Raw genomic sequence first — 15,171 nt, 5'->3', positions numbered from 1 at the left:
TGTTGTTGAGTCAGTTCTGACTCAGTGACCTATATAGGGTTTCTGAGGAGCAGCTGGTGGATTTGAACTGCTAACCTGTGGTTCATGTTCCAGTGCTGATCTTACAGTGCCACATTAGCATGCATTTATTGAGCTCCTATGCTCCTTGGAAACCCTACATAGGGTCTCTATGAGTCAGAACTGACTCAACAGCATTTAACAACAACAACATGGAGTCCTAGTGTGGCACTGTGGGATAAAGCACTGGACCACAAAGTAGGTCTGAATCACAAAATCGGTGGTTCAAACTCACCAGCTGCTCCTTGGAAACCCTATACTGGGTCACCATGAGTTGGAATTGACTCAACAGCACTAAACAACAACACTGTCGGCTCAAACACGAGAGTGATTGTGAGCATGGAGTAGGGCTGGGCAGTGTTTCAGCCTGTTGTACAGAGGGTGGCTATGAGTTGAAACTGATTAGACTAGGCACTTCAGTTGATAAAGTACAAAATAAAGACACGGCAAAGGTTTCCACAAGAAAGAAATACTAAAAACTCTCTGTGGGAGGTGACAGATTCTAACAGCTGTGGACAGGATGTCCTGGTGCTCAGTTAAGCCCCTTATATACAATCAGCAGGCCTTGAGCAAAGGCAAGAAGCCAATACAGAGGAAGCACCATCAGAACTGGTGACAAGCTAGTGACAAGCTGGTGGTGAGTCAGGAAGGAAAGGGAACCGACAGCCTTTGTGCTGCCCCCTTCCCCCTCTTTTTTACGTTTTCTTTTTTATTAAGCAGATGTTTAAATTTAATGTAAGAGAACATTTTACTGTTGTACAACCATGTTCTGGTGGTTTGATTGTTTACAGGATATCCAAAATAAAAGGACTCTGGAAGGTTTTCACTGAGAATAAATTGCCATAATATGATGTAAACTATGCTTCTCTGTGATAATTATCATACAAAAGTTCCATTCAGTGCAGTGTATACAATGATGTAATTTAATTTAGCACAGTTGACCTTATTTTTGACACTTCCATTGATTAAAAATACACATGGAAAAAAACAACAACCAAACTATATGCACCTAGAGCTTTTTTATAACAAACATTTTTGTTCACTTGTTTAGATTCCTTAAATGTGTATTATTCTCATTTAGTACCCTCTTTAGCCAAAATCTCATTATTGCTTCATTTTTGTAATAATGTTTAATTTAGATCTTTTCCATATATTGGCCCTGATAAAATAGACTATATCATCTTTCATATGGTAGGAGCCAGCAAGGAAACTTTAACTCTCTTTTTACACTTAATGCTATGTTGTTGTTTTGTGCCGTGGAGTCAGTTCTGACTCATAGTGACCCTGTACAGGGTTTCCGAGGCTGTAAATCTTTACGGGAGCTGAACGCCTCATCTTTCCTGGTATGACGCTGTAGCACTGCCCTGCTAACCACAAGGTTGATGGTTCAAACCCACCAGTGTCTCCCTGGAAACCCATATAGGTTGCTATGACGCAAAACCTGCTCAGTAGCACCTAGCAACAACAACCAAGGACCAAGGCTCCTGCCTCATTGATCAAGGGCACTGTAGACCCCACTTGAGGGTCACTCTACAGAAAGCATGTGGGTGCTGAGAGGCTGGAAGATGATGATGGACAGGAGTGATTAGGAATGGGGGCACAAAGGATGATTTATAAGAGAGTGCTGGCCCCTTTTTGAAAGCGATCTTCTTTCACTATCTTCATAGCCTGTGGTACAGAGTATCATTTCTGTCTCATAGATGAGGAAATTGAGGCTTCCAGAGATAGTCATAGAATGAAAAAGAAATGCACTGGGACTTGAAACCCAGTCTAACTCTGAAGCCACACAACCTCCCTGAAGTCAAACCCGGAATCAAACCCACTGCCATGGAGCAGATTCAGACTATAGTGATAATGATCCGAAGTGCCATTTCCAAGGCTCAATCTTTATGGGACAGCCTCATCTTTCTTACAGATCAGCTGGTGAGTTTGAACCGCTGACCTTGTGGTTGGCAGCACAAGGCCTAGCCCACAGTGCCACAAAGTTCCTTCTGCTGAAGGAAAAAGAGGCTGAAATAAGTGTGAGAGTGTGTGCACAGTGGTTGGGAACTGGGAAGGGGTCTTTCTAGAGGAAGAGTTCAGGCGTTTCTTTGGTTTTTTTATGTTTAAGAATTGTGCTCCAAATCTAAAAAATCAGAGTGCAGGCCGGGGTGATATTCAAGCAGGAATATCCTAGAGACAGCTGGGATTTTATGGGGAGAAGGGATGAGGACAGGGAAGGAAGCATAATTAGAAGTCACCAGCAGATAGGTGGTGTTGTTAAGTGCTGTCGAGTCAGTCCAGACGCATAGCGACCCTGTATTGGGTTTCCAAGGAGCAGCTGTTGAGTTTGAACCACTGACCTTGTGATCCAAACCGTCCTTGTGGTCCAGTGCTTATCCTACAGCGCCACCCAGGACTCCAGATAGGTGGCAGGTGTATGGAATGTGTGGACAGACAAGCTTCTCTAGGACCTAAGGATTGGAGTAAAAGAAAAGGGGGCAAAGGACTTTCTTTGGAAGCCCCACAGCTACTAGTGGTGGGCAACAGAACATGGAAAATGAGAAGAGGCCCTTCCTACACACACAGTCATATGCACACATGACCACTGCTGGTTTATGTGCTTCTCAGTGGTGGCTGAGACAACCTGTTCTAGACTTGAAACATGCTCATTTTTCAAGGCACAACCCTTATTAAAATTTAAACTGCTATTCTCCTCTGTGTCTCCCACAGCACTTAGCACAATGTATGGCGCATAATAGGTGCTCAATGAATACATGTTGAATTGAACTGACCAACCAATTAATTATTCTTTCCAAGCCTTATCTCCCTCATTTGTGAAATGAAATAATCAGTTAGGATTAACTAAGATACTTAGGAAAACATGTATCACAGGAGCTGGAGCAGGACTATTCATTAAGTGGTAATTATTGAATAGCTGGCAGCAACCAGGGACACAATGTAAGAGACACTGAAGGTGAAGAATTCCCTTACCTCTATGTGTTTCATTCACCCCTCTCATTCTGCCTCTCTCTCATGGTGACGGATGCTAATTACGCAAAGTATGAAACTCTTCCATTAATGACCTATATCCTCTGTTGTTACTGTTAGGTGCCATCGAGTCCGTACCGACGCATAGCTACCCTATGCACAACTGAACGAAACACTGCCCGATCCTGGGCCAACCTCACAATCGTTGCCACGCGTGAGCCCACTGATGCTGCCACTTTGCCAATCCATCTTGCTGTATCCTCTAGATGTTTCTATTTCCTAACAAAAGGAAGCCATTCTTACTCATCTAAATTTGGTCCTACTATGGAGCTCTGGTAGCGTAGTGGTTACGAATCGAGCTGCGAACCTTAAGGTCAGCGGTTCGAAACTACCAGCTGCTCCACGGGAGAAAGATGAGGCTTTCTACTCCTGTAAGGATTTACACCCTCGGAAACCCTGTACAGGGTCGCTATGGGTCGGAACCGACTCGACGGCACTTAACAACAACAACAACAAGGATAGTTAAAATGACCATCATGGTTGAATCCATGATTTTAACATTAACATTATGAGAAGTTGTTAGACAACAGGCTCACTTGTATGTTTCTGTTGTTACTGGATTCTCTAGGTCAAAGTGTGTCTATACTGCAGTTTGGGAAGGAAATATGGTGCCAAAGAATCCTAGGATCTGCAATCATCAAATTGTCTGGCCTACCGCATACAGAAATCACTACTCCTTGACACAAAACCACCTTTGCTAAGACAACACAGTTAGGTAGCAGGCTGATGCCCAACAGAGAATCCTTAACAGGCAGGATGAGGAGGCAGAACAAAGACTTAGCATCTGGAGGCCACATTTGTGAGTAAAGGGTCCAGGCTTTTCAATGCCCCAATAGTTCCCTTGTAACCCAGCATCTCCCTCCCAATCAGCAACTTTCTCCTCACCTTTGGACCTGAGAGTGCACTCAAGACTCGGAGTCTATCCACTAGCATGAGGACTCCCAGAGCGGAAGCCCAGTTGTCTTGGGGCTCGGCTTCTCTGGGGCTCAGGCCCATGGGCCCCTAGCTGCCTGCCCTCTTCTGCCCTCCGTGGGCAAGCAGACCTTTTGCTTTCCTCTCCAAAGCACAACCTCTTAGGCTCTACTCTCCGCCCCGTACTCCCCTCCCCCATGCTGCCCCCACCTCTTTGCAGGGCATAAGGGACCTTTTCTATTTGCTAGGACTAAAGAAGCTGGTTGCCAAGGTGACAGGAGCAGGAACAGCAGGGAGCTTGCCATGGGGGAGGGGCTTTGTCCCCAAACAGCTGTCAGTGGGAGCAGCCCCAGCTGGGACTAGAAGGTTTGCCTGCTCTGGAGGAAACAGCCCCTAGGAGAACACATTCTTCTCTGCTAAACTCCCCCCACACCCCTCAACACAAGTCTCCACTGGTTACTTTCCCTGGGGGCAGCCAATCAGCCAGCTCAAAAAATATTCCAACAAACAAAAAATGTGTGTGCTCCATCTCTCAAGCACACCCACACACGTACCACACAAGCATACATGCATGCACACAGGTCACTCAGTGGGCTGGCTGGGCAGGAGGCCTGACGTGACTTCTGCCATGGAACTAAGGAGCCCATGACAGGCGCTGCTGCTCCAGGCTGCCAGTCATCAGTTCCCAAGGATGATTTCAGCCCTTGTTTTTGTTCCAGAGGTCCTACCAGTATCTGGTACCTCTGAAACCACCCCCAGTTGCCTTCCATTTGGAGGTGGAATCAGAGGGTTTACAGAAAGGAAGTGGGTGGGAGAGGAAAGGAAGAATAGGAGGGAACTGTGGGAAGCAGGAACAATGCAAAGCCCACTGAGCTGTGTCTCAGGGGAGAGGGTCTTTGTGGCACTGCAGCTCACAGCTGCTCCATAAAAAGTTCTGCGAAGCCACTGGTCCCTAATCTTATTACAGTCACATACTGTGAGCCCCTGGCCACACCTACGCCTCAGGACCTCAAGCCTATAACTTACTTTCACCTTTACAAGAAGCAAGACAAGAGAGTCCTCAGCTCTGCGAAGCTCAGCACAATTTTAGAACCCCCGAGACTCTTTAAGTTTTGGATCAGAAACAAGAAAGACCCAGGTAGCGGCAAATTACTGTAAGAATGGAGATCAGTATGGCTCGATAATTAAGAACATAGGATTTGACTCAACAGACAGGGGATCAAATCCCATTCTGCCACTTACTACTGAAGTAACTTTGAGATATATATATATATATCATTCTTAGGCAATCTCTCTGAGCTTCAGTTTTCTCATCTGTAAAACGGATGATAGCACTAGACTTATAGTGTTCTTGTGAAGACTGAAAGAGGTAGAATTCATCAAAATGTCTAGTATATTAGCTAGCACAGAATTGACATTCCATAAGTGCTTGTCCCTTTCCATCCAGTCTTCTTGAGACCTCAGAGTTGCCTAGCAGCCTTAGGAAGAACTGGGGATGAGGTATTTCTCTTGAAGGGTCTTCAGAACTTTGGGGGCTGGTTTAGATTTAGAAAGCGGTTACCTTTAGACTGGGCAGGAGAGTTCTCAGGAAGTCCTGCGGTTCTGAAGTTGTTCTAAGGTTTGTGGGTTGAATGAGAAGGTAGAAGAAATGCTGATTTGGGTTCCTAGCTCAGTTTCAAGCTGCCATTCCTTTAAGTCACCCAGTTTTTACTCTTCTGAGCCTCAGTTTCTTTTTCCATAAAAAGAAGAGGCTGTTCATCAACTAAGAAGAGAAGGACTAAGAACTGGTGGCCAGGAGCAGACTTGCAGAATGTGCCCTTTGGAGATGTAATTTATTATATATGCCTGAGTGGGTTTTTTTGTTTGTGTGTTTTTTTAAAAAAAGCTAAAGTGGATAAAGAGAAATACTTTTAACTGATGGTATATGGAGGGGATTATAATCAATGTAATGAAACAAGTTATATGAATTGTTGAATGTGAAACTGATGATGTGCCCTGTAAACTTTCACTCAATCCACAAAAAAAACCTTAAATTAAAAAAAAAAAAGAAGAGGCTGGAGTAATCTCTGGAGAAAGTGATGGTAGACTCTGCCTAAGGGGCACCTGGCACCACAGGGCACTGAGGCCTCTGCAGGGAGCTGCTCTGAAGTCCCTGGGTGAGTTCTGAAGCCTCAGGAAGGTGAGTACCGGACTGAACTCAGTCTCTCTCTGCCAAACTTACTGCTGTAATGCTCTCTACTTATGCTTTTGGACTCCTGGAGTGGTGCTGTAGGATCACCACTGGATTGCAAACTACAAGGTTGGCATTTCAAATCCACCAGCTGCTCCTTGGAAACCCTATACAGGAGGGTTACTGTGAGTCAGAACCAACTCTACAAACAGCACACTTCTGTTTTCATCTGTCTGTTTGGAATACCTTCCCCCATTTTGTCAGCTGGGAATACTACTCATGCTAAAGACCTCCAAACTCTCTGTGAACAGCATCCCCAACCCATCCTATGGGTACTGGCTGTATTGACCCTGTGTGCCCATACTGTACCTTACGTTTGACTTCTGTAATAGAGCATGTGGCCTTGAATGGATTTACTCATGGACCTGGCTCCTTCCTGTTGACCACATACTGCTTTAGGTAAAAGCATGATATGGTCATCTTGGTCAGTTTAGGAACTAGCATACGGTAGGTTCTCAGGGGGAAAACTGTGGGTTAGATTGGATGGTATCAGAATGAAGACAGAGGAGGATTAGTAGCTACCCGGGTAACACCAGGGTACTTTAACACTCTCTTTGTTTCTGTGCCATAACAGCTTGGGCTTGTTCCCTAGACTGAGAAGTGGCTTCTGGGGGTTCTTGGCAGGTTGCTCTCACTGAAGATTGCCTATAATAGGCAGTACAGGGAGAATGGTAGCAGGCAAGGGAAAGGAGTCTAGCTCCAGGGAATACTGTTTCACTGTCTTCACTTGCCTCACAAGTAATCTAATTAAAAACTTTTTTTTTTTTAACTTGCTAGATTTGTTTTCAAATGTCATCTCCACTAGCAAGCCTTTCTTGGCTCCTCTCCCCAAGGCTATAGCTTCTCTATGCTAGGTCAGCACTCAGAGCTTACCTGGACTGTAGCATTTATCATCACTCTTGAAAGGAGCTCTGGTAGCGTAGTGGTTAAGAATCGGGCTGCGAACCTTAAGGCCAGAAGTTCGAAACTACCAGCCGCTCCACGGGAGAAAGATGAGGTGTTCTGCTCCCATAAAGATTTACAGCCTCAGAAACTCTGTACAGGGTCGCTATGGGTTGGAGCCGACTCCACGGCACATAACAACAACAGATTGTATTGGACTTGGGTGTTCCATGGAGGGTAGGGCCCAGGTCTTACTTATCTCTGCACACCCAGAACTGGCAATGTGTTCGGCAACAGTCTAACTACCAATCCTCTACTCACTCGAGGCTAAGAGCCATGACTGTGTGCTCCAAGAGTTCGTCACTTAGACGGCTTCCTTCTTCCCAACTAGAAGCATGGAGTGGAATCAGGAGCTGAAAAGCATCTCAAGATGGGAGGAAAGAGAGACAAGTGGCTGGTGTCTTTGCGTGTCCATGAGAAACAGGGAAGTTTGAAAGTTTCCTTCCAACTGCACAGTCTGAGTTTTCTGCTATAGAATTCCTTCTTCCAGGAACCCTTACCTGGTGCAATGAGGGGGTGGGTAGCCACAGCAGGCACCATCCGGCTGAGCCCAGCCCGGCCCTCTGTGCTCCCTGACACACTGCTGTTGCCATCTCCTTTCTTGAGTGGCTCCATCACACTGTCAGCTATGCCAGGCTTGGCACCTGCAGGGGAACCCTGAGCGGAATTTCTGCCCTGTGATGGGCTAGGCAGAGGCTGGTTACCAGCTGGCGTGGGTTTCAGGGCCAAGCTGGGCAGGACAGGCTGAGTGGGGGCGGGGCCCAAGGCTGCTGCAGCTGGTGTCTGCTGTGCTCGGAGGGTCAAGTTCTGTACCTGGAAAAGAGGGTTCGATGGGAGTCCAGAGAATGCAGATGGGAAGAGTGCCAACACACAATTAAGATAGAGAAGGAGTTAGGGATGGATCCAGGAATGACTGAATAGTATAGCAGATTATAAAACTGGACAAAAAGAGAGAGAATGAGTTAGGGACTGAAAGAAGAACCAGGAGCAGGTGGAGAGTCTACAGGAGACAAGAAAGATTGCTAGTGATTGGATCCATTGGCAGAAGAAACTGAATTCTGAGAAGGGATGGCTGTCCAGGTTGGGGCAGGGAGGGCAGGGAGGCAGGCCAGACTTTTCCTCCTTTCCATTACCTCCATGGACCCCTGGTCTGGTGCTGTAGTTTAAGCACTGGACTGCTAACCACAAGGTCAGAAGTTCAAACCTACCAGTCACTCCTCAGAAACCCTATACAGGGTTGCTGTAAGTTGGAACTGACTCAACAGCATTTAACAACAGCAACAATATTGCCTCCCTCCTCCCTACCCCTCAAACTATCAGGATCAGATATATACAATTAAGAAATCATTTCTACTTAGAGTGGAGGAAGGCCGGGCAAAAGCGAAAGTTAACGTCTATCTACCGGAAAAAGGATTCTCTTGTCCTCACAGTGAGGTTAACAACAAAGAATGAGTGTGCTCATTCAATCTGGTCCCTGGTGCCCTCTGCTGGACATATGGAGGTTGTGCCAGATTTAAATCCCATAAATCTGATGATTATTGTGCCACGAAAGACCCTCCACTACCAGACCCCACTCTGTAGATGGGGGAGAGGGCTGAGGGAGGGTGTTCCTCTCCGTTACTGCCCAGAGGATCTTTACAGCCTAGTAATTAATATCTGTGTGTTCCCAGTAGAAGGTAGGAACCCAGGACTCAACTTTGCTTCCTCTTCCATGCCAGTTTTCCTGAAGCCCAGCTACACTAACGTGCATAATTAAGCAGTTTCCCACTTCAACGGTAATAACGAAGTTAGAGGTTGTAAAGGACATGAGGTAGCACTGACCCACCATTTGGCACTCATGCTTACCTCAGCATGCTGCCCTTATGTCTAACCTATGCTTGGGGGGAACCAGACGGTCAAAAGGATCTGACTCGGCTTTTTCAACCGAAGAGGAGTCTGGGAGTTTGGGATGTCCTGTCTTCGACCTGCCTTCCTCGATCTCCACCTTTCCAACGATTCAAAGCTCATCCCCAGGATCAGTACCCCCCTATAGGGATGCCCACCCCCTTGCCCTCCCACCAGCATGGAATCCTCACCTGGGCAGGGGTGGGGGGCCGGGCGGGGGAGCCAGTGCCGAGCTCAGGCTGCACAGTAGCGACGGTGGCCGTGGGCGTGAAGATGAGCTGAGGGGACAAAGGAATAGTGCCGCCTAGGCTCCTAGCTACCTGCACCAGGTTACCTGGCTGGGCCTGGAATCACAGGAAACGAGGCGCCTTTTACCTGCCCAATGTGGGCTCAGCCACAGGCAGAGTGGTTTAGCCAGGGAGCAGATGTGGAAGGGAGGAAAGGGAGGTAGAAACAGGTAACAAAAAGAAGGTGTCCAAGGGTACTACCTGAAGGTTTTAAGGGGCTTGTGGAGTCCTCACCAGGCTGGGCAGTGAAGGGGGTGGGTGGGGGAGGACCACTCTGGGACTGCACCAAAGTCAGGTTTACTTCAGAACCTTCTGTGAGGAACTCATCCTAGAGGGCATGCCCTCAGCATCCTGGGAGCAGGGGCACTGAGCTGACTCATTTTCCAGGCCTAACTTATTCCTTAGGTCAAATCAAGACTATTCTCCTGAAAGGATCAAATTCAGTAAATCCATTTTTCCAGTCAGATTTAGATTCCAGGGCACTGGTGGCAACAGTCCAGGCACCAGGTAGACTGGAGCAGGCCTTGGGTTTGTACTGCCTTCCTGAGCTGGGTGACACCTCCACCCCTGAGTCTAGCTTTGTGTTGGTGTGTATATGCTGCTGTCTTTCTGGGGCACTTGTGTGACAAATCATCCACGCTGGGGAGGGAGGCAGATAGGCCTCAGGTCCCCAGTTGGGGCAGTAGGGTGGGACATGGGACCGAGGAAACTGAAGACAAAGTCAGGTTTGGGCAGTGTCACAATGTGGCTGCTCCAGTTCTCTAAAGATATGGAAGTCTAGTCCATAATGTGTCTCTGAGGTGATTTCCTGGGAGTGGAGATGCACTTCAAACAACAAACTCAGAACCAGGATGGAAGTATGGAAGTGAGACCAGAAAGGATCCAAGTATCAAGATGTGGCCATAGGTGCAAAGGGAAGGAGGGCTGTACTGTGTCAAGTAGCCCAAGGAGACGTCTTTACAGTGGGAGGCTTGAGATATGAGTTAGAGTGCCGGAGACTAACACGGACCCATCTGTTACTGCCTCCTAGGGAGTACGCGGGTAGTTTCTCAGGAAATTCTAAGTCTTAAGAGCTCATGGGACAGGTGTAAAGGAGAGATTCTAGGGATGCATGCCCAGGGCTGATGGCACTTTGCATACATTCTACCCACACAAGCCCACCTGATTATCGGGTACTGTGGAGATGCTGATTAGGATGGGGGCCCAGCTAGAAAGCAGTGGAGGAAGCAGCATAGCCTGAAGCTAGCTGCCACGCTCCCCACCTTTGGCCTCTGAGTTAGTGGTGGACTTTCTGGGCAAGGGCTATTGTAGTGGGGGTAAGACCTCTTTGGTGGTGCACATGGATGTCTGTGTGTTCACGTATCTTACACATCTGAATGTAGGACCATCTGAAAGCGCACCCTTGCGTTTTCTACACTAATTTTGGAGCTGGGAGACTCTTACAAGAAAAGGACAATTGTTTCACTGTAGGAGGGGAAGAAAAGGGGGCATCATGGGTGACTGTCTCTATTTCAGCCTGGAATCCCACCCATCTTTGAGACTATAGCAAAGTTCTCAGTCAGTCTTCCAGGCCCGCCCTTCTTGATGCCTCTTGATACCCACTGCCCCTCGTGCTTCTTCCACCCTTTTCTCATCCACAGCTCCCAACTGTTCTTCCTCTCTTCTCCTGACCCACCTGAGCCATGACTCAGGCTGTGGGGAACTCACCATCTGTGCCCTTAGGTACATTTGTGCTTGGCTTGCAGTCAAGGCTGGAGAAGATGTGTTGCCCAAGAGCACAGCCTGCTGGGCAATGCCTGAGGCGGTAGCTGAGTTGACGCTCTGAGCCCGGTTGATGAGCTGGGCTGCTGCTGGCGAGGCTGCCAGATTGATCTGAGGAGAGAGACATGAATAGGATGTTTTGGTGGTTAATGCTGGGCCCTCATCATCGCATTTCTTTCTCTCCCCCGTCTTCTCTCCCTTGGTGTGTTCAGTCTTTTTATTAAGACCGTCTCTGACCCTTGGACCTTCCTCCAGCACTCTCTGGCCTCTCTGGCCTCGGTGCAGAACTGCAGGGATGATCCAATCGGGAGAGACCTGAGTCTGGACACTGGAAAGGTGACAGGAGTTATGCATGGAAGGTTTAGAAAGTGGCAAATACTTTTTTTCCCGCCATAATTCTATACGACTAAAGGAACTCTGGTAGTGTAGTAGTTACGAATCGGGCTGCGAACCACAAAGCCAGCAGTTCGAAACTGCCAGAGGTTCCGCAGGAGAAAGATGAGGCTTTCTGCTCCCATAAAGGTTTACAGTCTCGGAAACCCCGTTCAGGGTCGCTATGGGTCGGAACCGACTCGACGGCACTTAACAACAACAACAACAAAGGCACTGTGGGTTAATGCACTGGATTGCAAAGTCGATTTTTTATTTGAACCGCAAGGTTGGTGGTTCAAGCTCACCAGCTGCTCCTCGGAAACCCTATACAGGGTTTCTACGGGTCGGAAGCGACTCAACGGCACTTAACAACAACAAGGATTCACACCATTGGGTCTGTGAGTGTGCACACATTTTGGGTAAGGAGTAAGGAATGGGCACTGAGCTGTAGGCTCCCCATTCTACTCACCGAGGACGACTGGGCTGGAACCTGTGCTGACACACTGCTGCCTGAAGAGCTCCCTTGTCTGTTGGCCACCAGGCTTGCCTAGAGCAAAACACACTCCAATCACACGAGTCATTTCTAGATGCTCATCCTCTATCTAACAGCAGCAGTCAAACCATCTGGAATCAAGTCTCCAGTCTGCCACATCTGTGAGTCCTTGAGCAAGTGCCTCTGTTTCCTCTTTTATAGAATGCACACAATAACCCTATCTACTCTGTGGAGTTACTGAGAAGACTAAACAAGGTGGTGCAGATATATCACTGACATGTAAGCACTCAAATTGTTAGCTATCTAGTGTTTCCAACTCTTTTTTGGCCCTCTTCTCCAACCCACTACGTCAAACCCGGCTCACAGGCTCCCATGCTGAAGAGTTTTTCACAGGCAATCTGGAACAGCTAACCTGCCTCCTTCCCTCTAATCAGTGTCTTCTCATCCTTATGGTGCCAGCTTACAGAGGCCTTCCCGGCCATCCAATCCAGAGCATGCTTCCTCTTATTCAGTGGCTGCAATCTGTTCTGCACCTTATGGTGCTTACCTCACTATAACCTCCAAAAAGAGAGGGTCCACATGATGCCTGTATGATATTTTGGCATTTTTAAGTAGGGGCTTAAAATGGTTTATTGAATGAAGGAATGAAGGAGCTCTCAGCCACTAGAAGGAGAGCAAGCAAAGCCTGACAGATGCATGACTGGGCAATGCCCTTCTCTTGTGAACACCTCCTGGGATGCCTGGGCCCCTTCCCCAGGAGTGCAGTGATGTGGTTAAGATGGGGGGTGGGGGTGGGTTCTCTCAGTCCTCTTCCTCAGATTAGACCAGGTGAGAATCCCAGCCATTCCACTTATTAGCTCGGTGACCTTGGGCAAGGTATACTTCACTTCTCAAAGGATGATGACAACAGTCCCTACGTCACAGGGGCTCTGTGAGGATGCAGGATGTAAAACACCAGTGTAACGTCTGGTGTAGTTGGCAGTCAGTAAAGCGGGCTTCTCTTCCTCCCCATTGACTGCTGAAGCTGTGGTCAACGTCACCACTTGGAGCCTTACCTGCTGCACGGCCGCCAGGCTCTGGAGCTGGGCGCTGCTGAGGTGCTGCTGCTGGAGCGCTGCAGTCTGCAGCATGAGGTGCTGCTGCTGGGCGGCGTACATCTGCTGCAGGTACTGAGCCGCAGTGCTCGGCTGTCTGTGTAGGGTCTGCTGGATCACCTACGAGGAGCCAGGCAGAGGGCATGGGCAGACGCTCACCCTGGCCACATACCACACCTGCTGTAGGCCCACCCCTCCTACAGTAGGGCCTGCTCAACCCAAGACTTCCAGGGACACTGGGCTCTGTGGTCACCACCGTAGTCAATGACCACTCTCCTGGGGCTGGGGGGAGGCAACTATTTGCAAAGTTTTCTAAATGGCTGCCTTAGTTCTCATATTCTCTACTTTGCCTCAACTCTGGTTGGCTCCTGGGTCAGCTGCCCCGGTGAGGGACAACAGAGTAGCCCACCACTGGGCTAACCAACACTTAGTGCATTAGGGAGGTTCAGGGTGACAGAAGCCATGTAAGCCTCCAATGACACCCCTCCCCTGTCGTTCTTCATCCTGATTAGGATGATTAGAACATGGAAGGTGTGATGACAGAAGGAGCAGAAACTTAACAAGGTCAAGAGGAGAAAGAGGGTGGGAAGAAAGACACAAGAAGTTCAGCCTCAGCAACATGGCCAGCCAAACGAAAACCCATCCCAATACAAAACACGCTCCTCTACTTGGGCTTCAAGGAAGACTTGGTGCTGCTTCCGAGGCTCTGCTCCTAGCTCCCTAGAAAGTCTTTTCAATCCTTTAGGAGAAGGTCCCTCTGGCCTTGAAGGGCAGGCCAACACCATGATGTGTTTCTCCTTTCCCTCCCTCTCTCCAAGCTTCCATCTTTTTAGCTACTATCTCCTATCTTCTGGCTTTACGGTTTCCCTCTTTTCTGATGGCATTGGCTGAGTTGTGGTTGCTAGGAAATGACAACAAAAAGGGATCGGCTGCTAATCTAAGGCTGATGGTTTGAACGCATCCATGGAATATTGGCCTGATGAACTACTTCCATAAAGATAACAGTCAAGAACACCCCAGGAAGTGCTTCTACTCTGTATCACATGGTGTTGTCATGAGTCAGAACCAGCTCAACAGCAATGGATTTGGTGTGTGGTTTTGATTCTCTCCCACTTTCTGTCCCCAAGCCCCAAGGAAGTCCTGAGATCCTCGGTTTACTCCTCATAAAAAGTACCAGAGTCAGGTGTCCTCTGAGACATTTTCTCCTTACCTGGTCACCCTCCTGCCATCTCTTCCCAGTTGATGGTCTACACTGGGTGCTGTCCAAGCTTTGGCCTACTTCTACCCTTGTTGTTGTTGTTGTTGTTGTTAAGTGCCATCGAGTCGATTCCGACCCATAGCAATCCTGTATAGGGTTTCCAAGGAGCAGATGGTGAGCTTGAACCAGCGACCTTGCAGTTCAAACAACTTTGCAGTTGTTGCATTAGTCCACAGCACCACACTAGGACTTCTACCCTTAGCTCTGGTGAATCCCTGGCGACAGAGCTGCTACCAACCCTGTCTCGTTCACCTCCTTCAGCAAGTAAGCCTCCAGGCTGGATCTCCCTAGCTTAGGGCTGGGAATCCTAGGATAAAACCTCCTCTGGGCTCAGATTTGGGGTTTTGTGAGAACAGGCTGTCATCACAGATTCTCTGTGGGCTCCGGTATCTCCACAGATACCTTCACCATCCCACCATTGCTATGCCTTTCCCTCAGGTTCTCCTGCCCTTTAGTATACTCCCCCAAGGAAGGTCCTGCTTAGCATGAACTCACCATTTTTATTCTGTTCTCCCTAGAATTACCTTTCTTACCCCCTTTTTAGGCCTCTCTACTTTTTTTTAGAGTCCTGGTGTGGGCTAATGCACTGGACTGCAAGATCAGTTTAAACCACAAGGTCCGTGGTTCAAGCTCACCAGCTGCTCCTCAGAAACTCTATGTAGGGTCGCTATGAGTCGGAACCGACTTGATGGCACTCAACAACAATGATGACATTTTTCTTACAGATTAAAAGTAACCATACTGCAGTCCAGCCAGCAGTTGAGGTAATGTGACTTCCTCATTAGAGGGTGTCAGTGAACGGAAATAGCAGGTATCAATGATTCTGTAATGTTACACCATTTGCCAGAGCA

At 48.1% G+C, this 15,171-nt stretch overlaps 1 protein-coding gene across 3 annotated transcripts in view; it reads right to left on the bottom strand.

Annotated features, from left to right (window-relative positions):
* The window catches only part of PHC2 (polyhomeotic homolog 2 (Drosophila)), a 71,821-nt gene that overhangs the window by 50,802 nt on the left and 5,848 nt on the right, over window positions 1-15,171 (bottom strand). For 2 of the 3 annotated variants that reach the window (XM_006862127.1, XM_006862128.1), the window contains exons 2-6: window positions 13,024-13,182; window positions 11,945-12,022; window positions 11,050-11,214; window positions 9,247-9,333; window positions 7,672-7,984 (exon numbers count right to left, since the gene is read on the bottom strand). In XM_006862127.1, the coding sequence (XP_006862189.1) occupies window positions 7,672-7,984; window positions 9,247-9,333; window positions 11,050-11,214; window positions 11,945-12,022; window positions 13,024-13,182 (802 nt within the window). The remainder of the gene's footprint in view (window positions 1-7,671; window positions 7,985-9,246; window positions 9,334-11,049; window positions 11,215-11,944; window positions 12,023-13,023; window positions 13,183-15,171) is intronic. The other variant, XM_006862129.1, reaches the window with a different exon arrangement.

This window comes from Chrysochloris asiatica, unplaced genomic scaffold, assembly GCF_000296735.1.
Source record: "Chrysochloris asiatica unplaced genomic scaffold, ChrAsi1.0 scaffold00047, whole genome shotgun sequence".
Taxonomy (NCBI): domain Eukaryota; kingdom Metazoa; phylum Chordata; class Mammalia; order Afrosoricida; family Chrysochloridae; genus Chrysochloris; species Chrysochloris asiatica.
The sequence above is the reverse complement of the archived record's forward strand: the minus strand, read 5'-3'. Positions and strand labels throughout refer to the sequence as shown.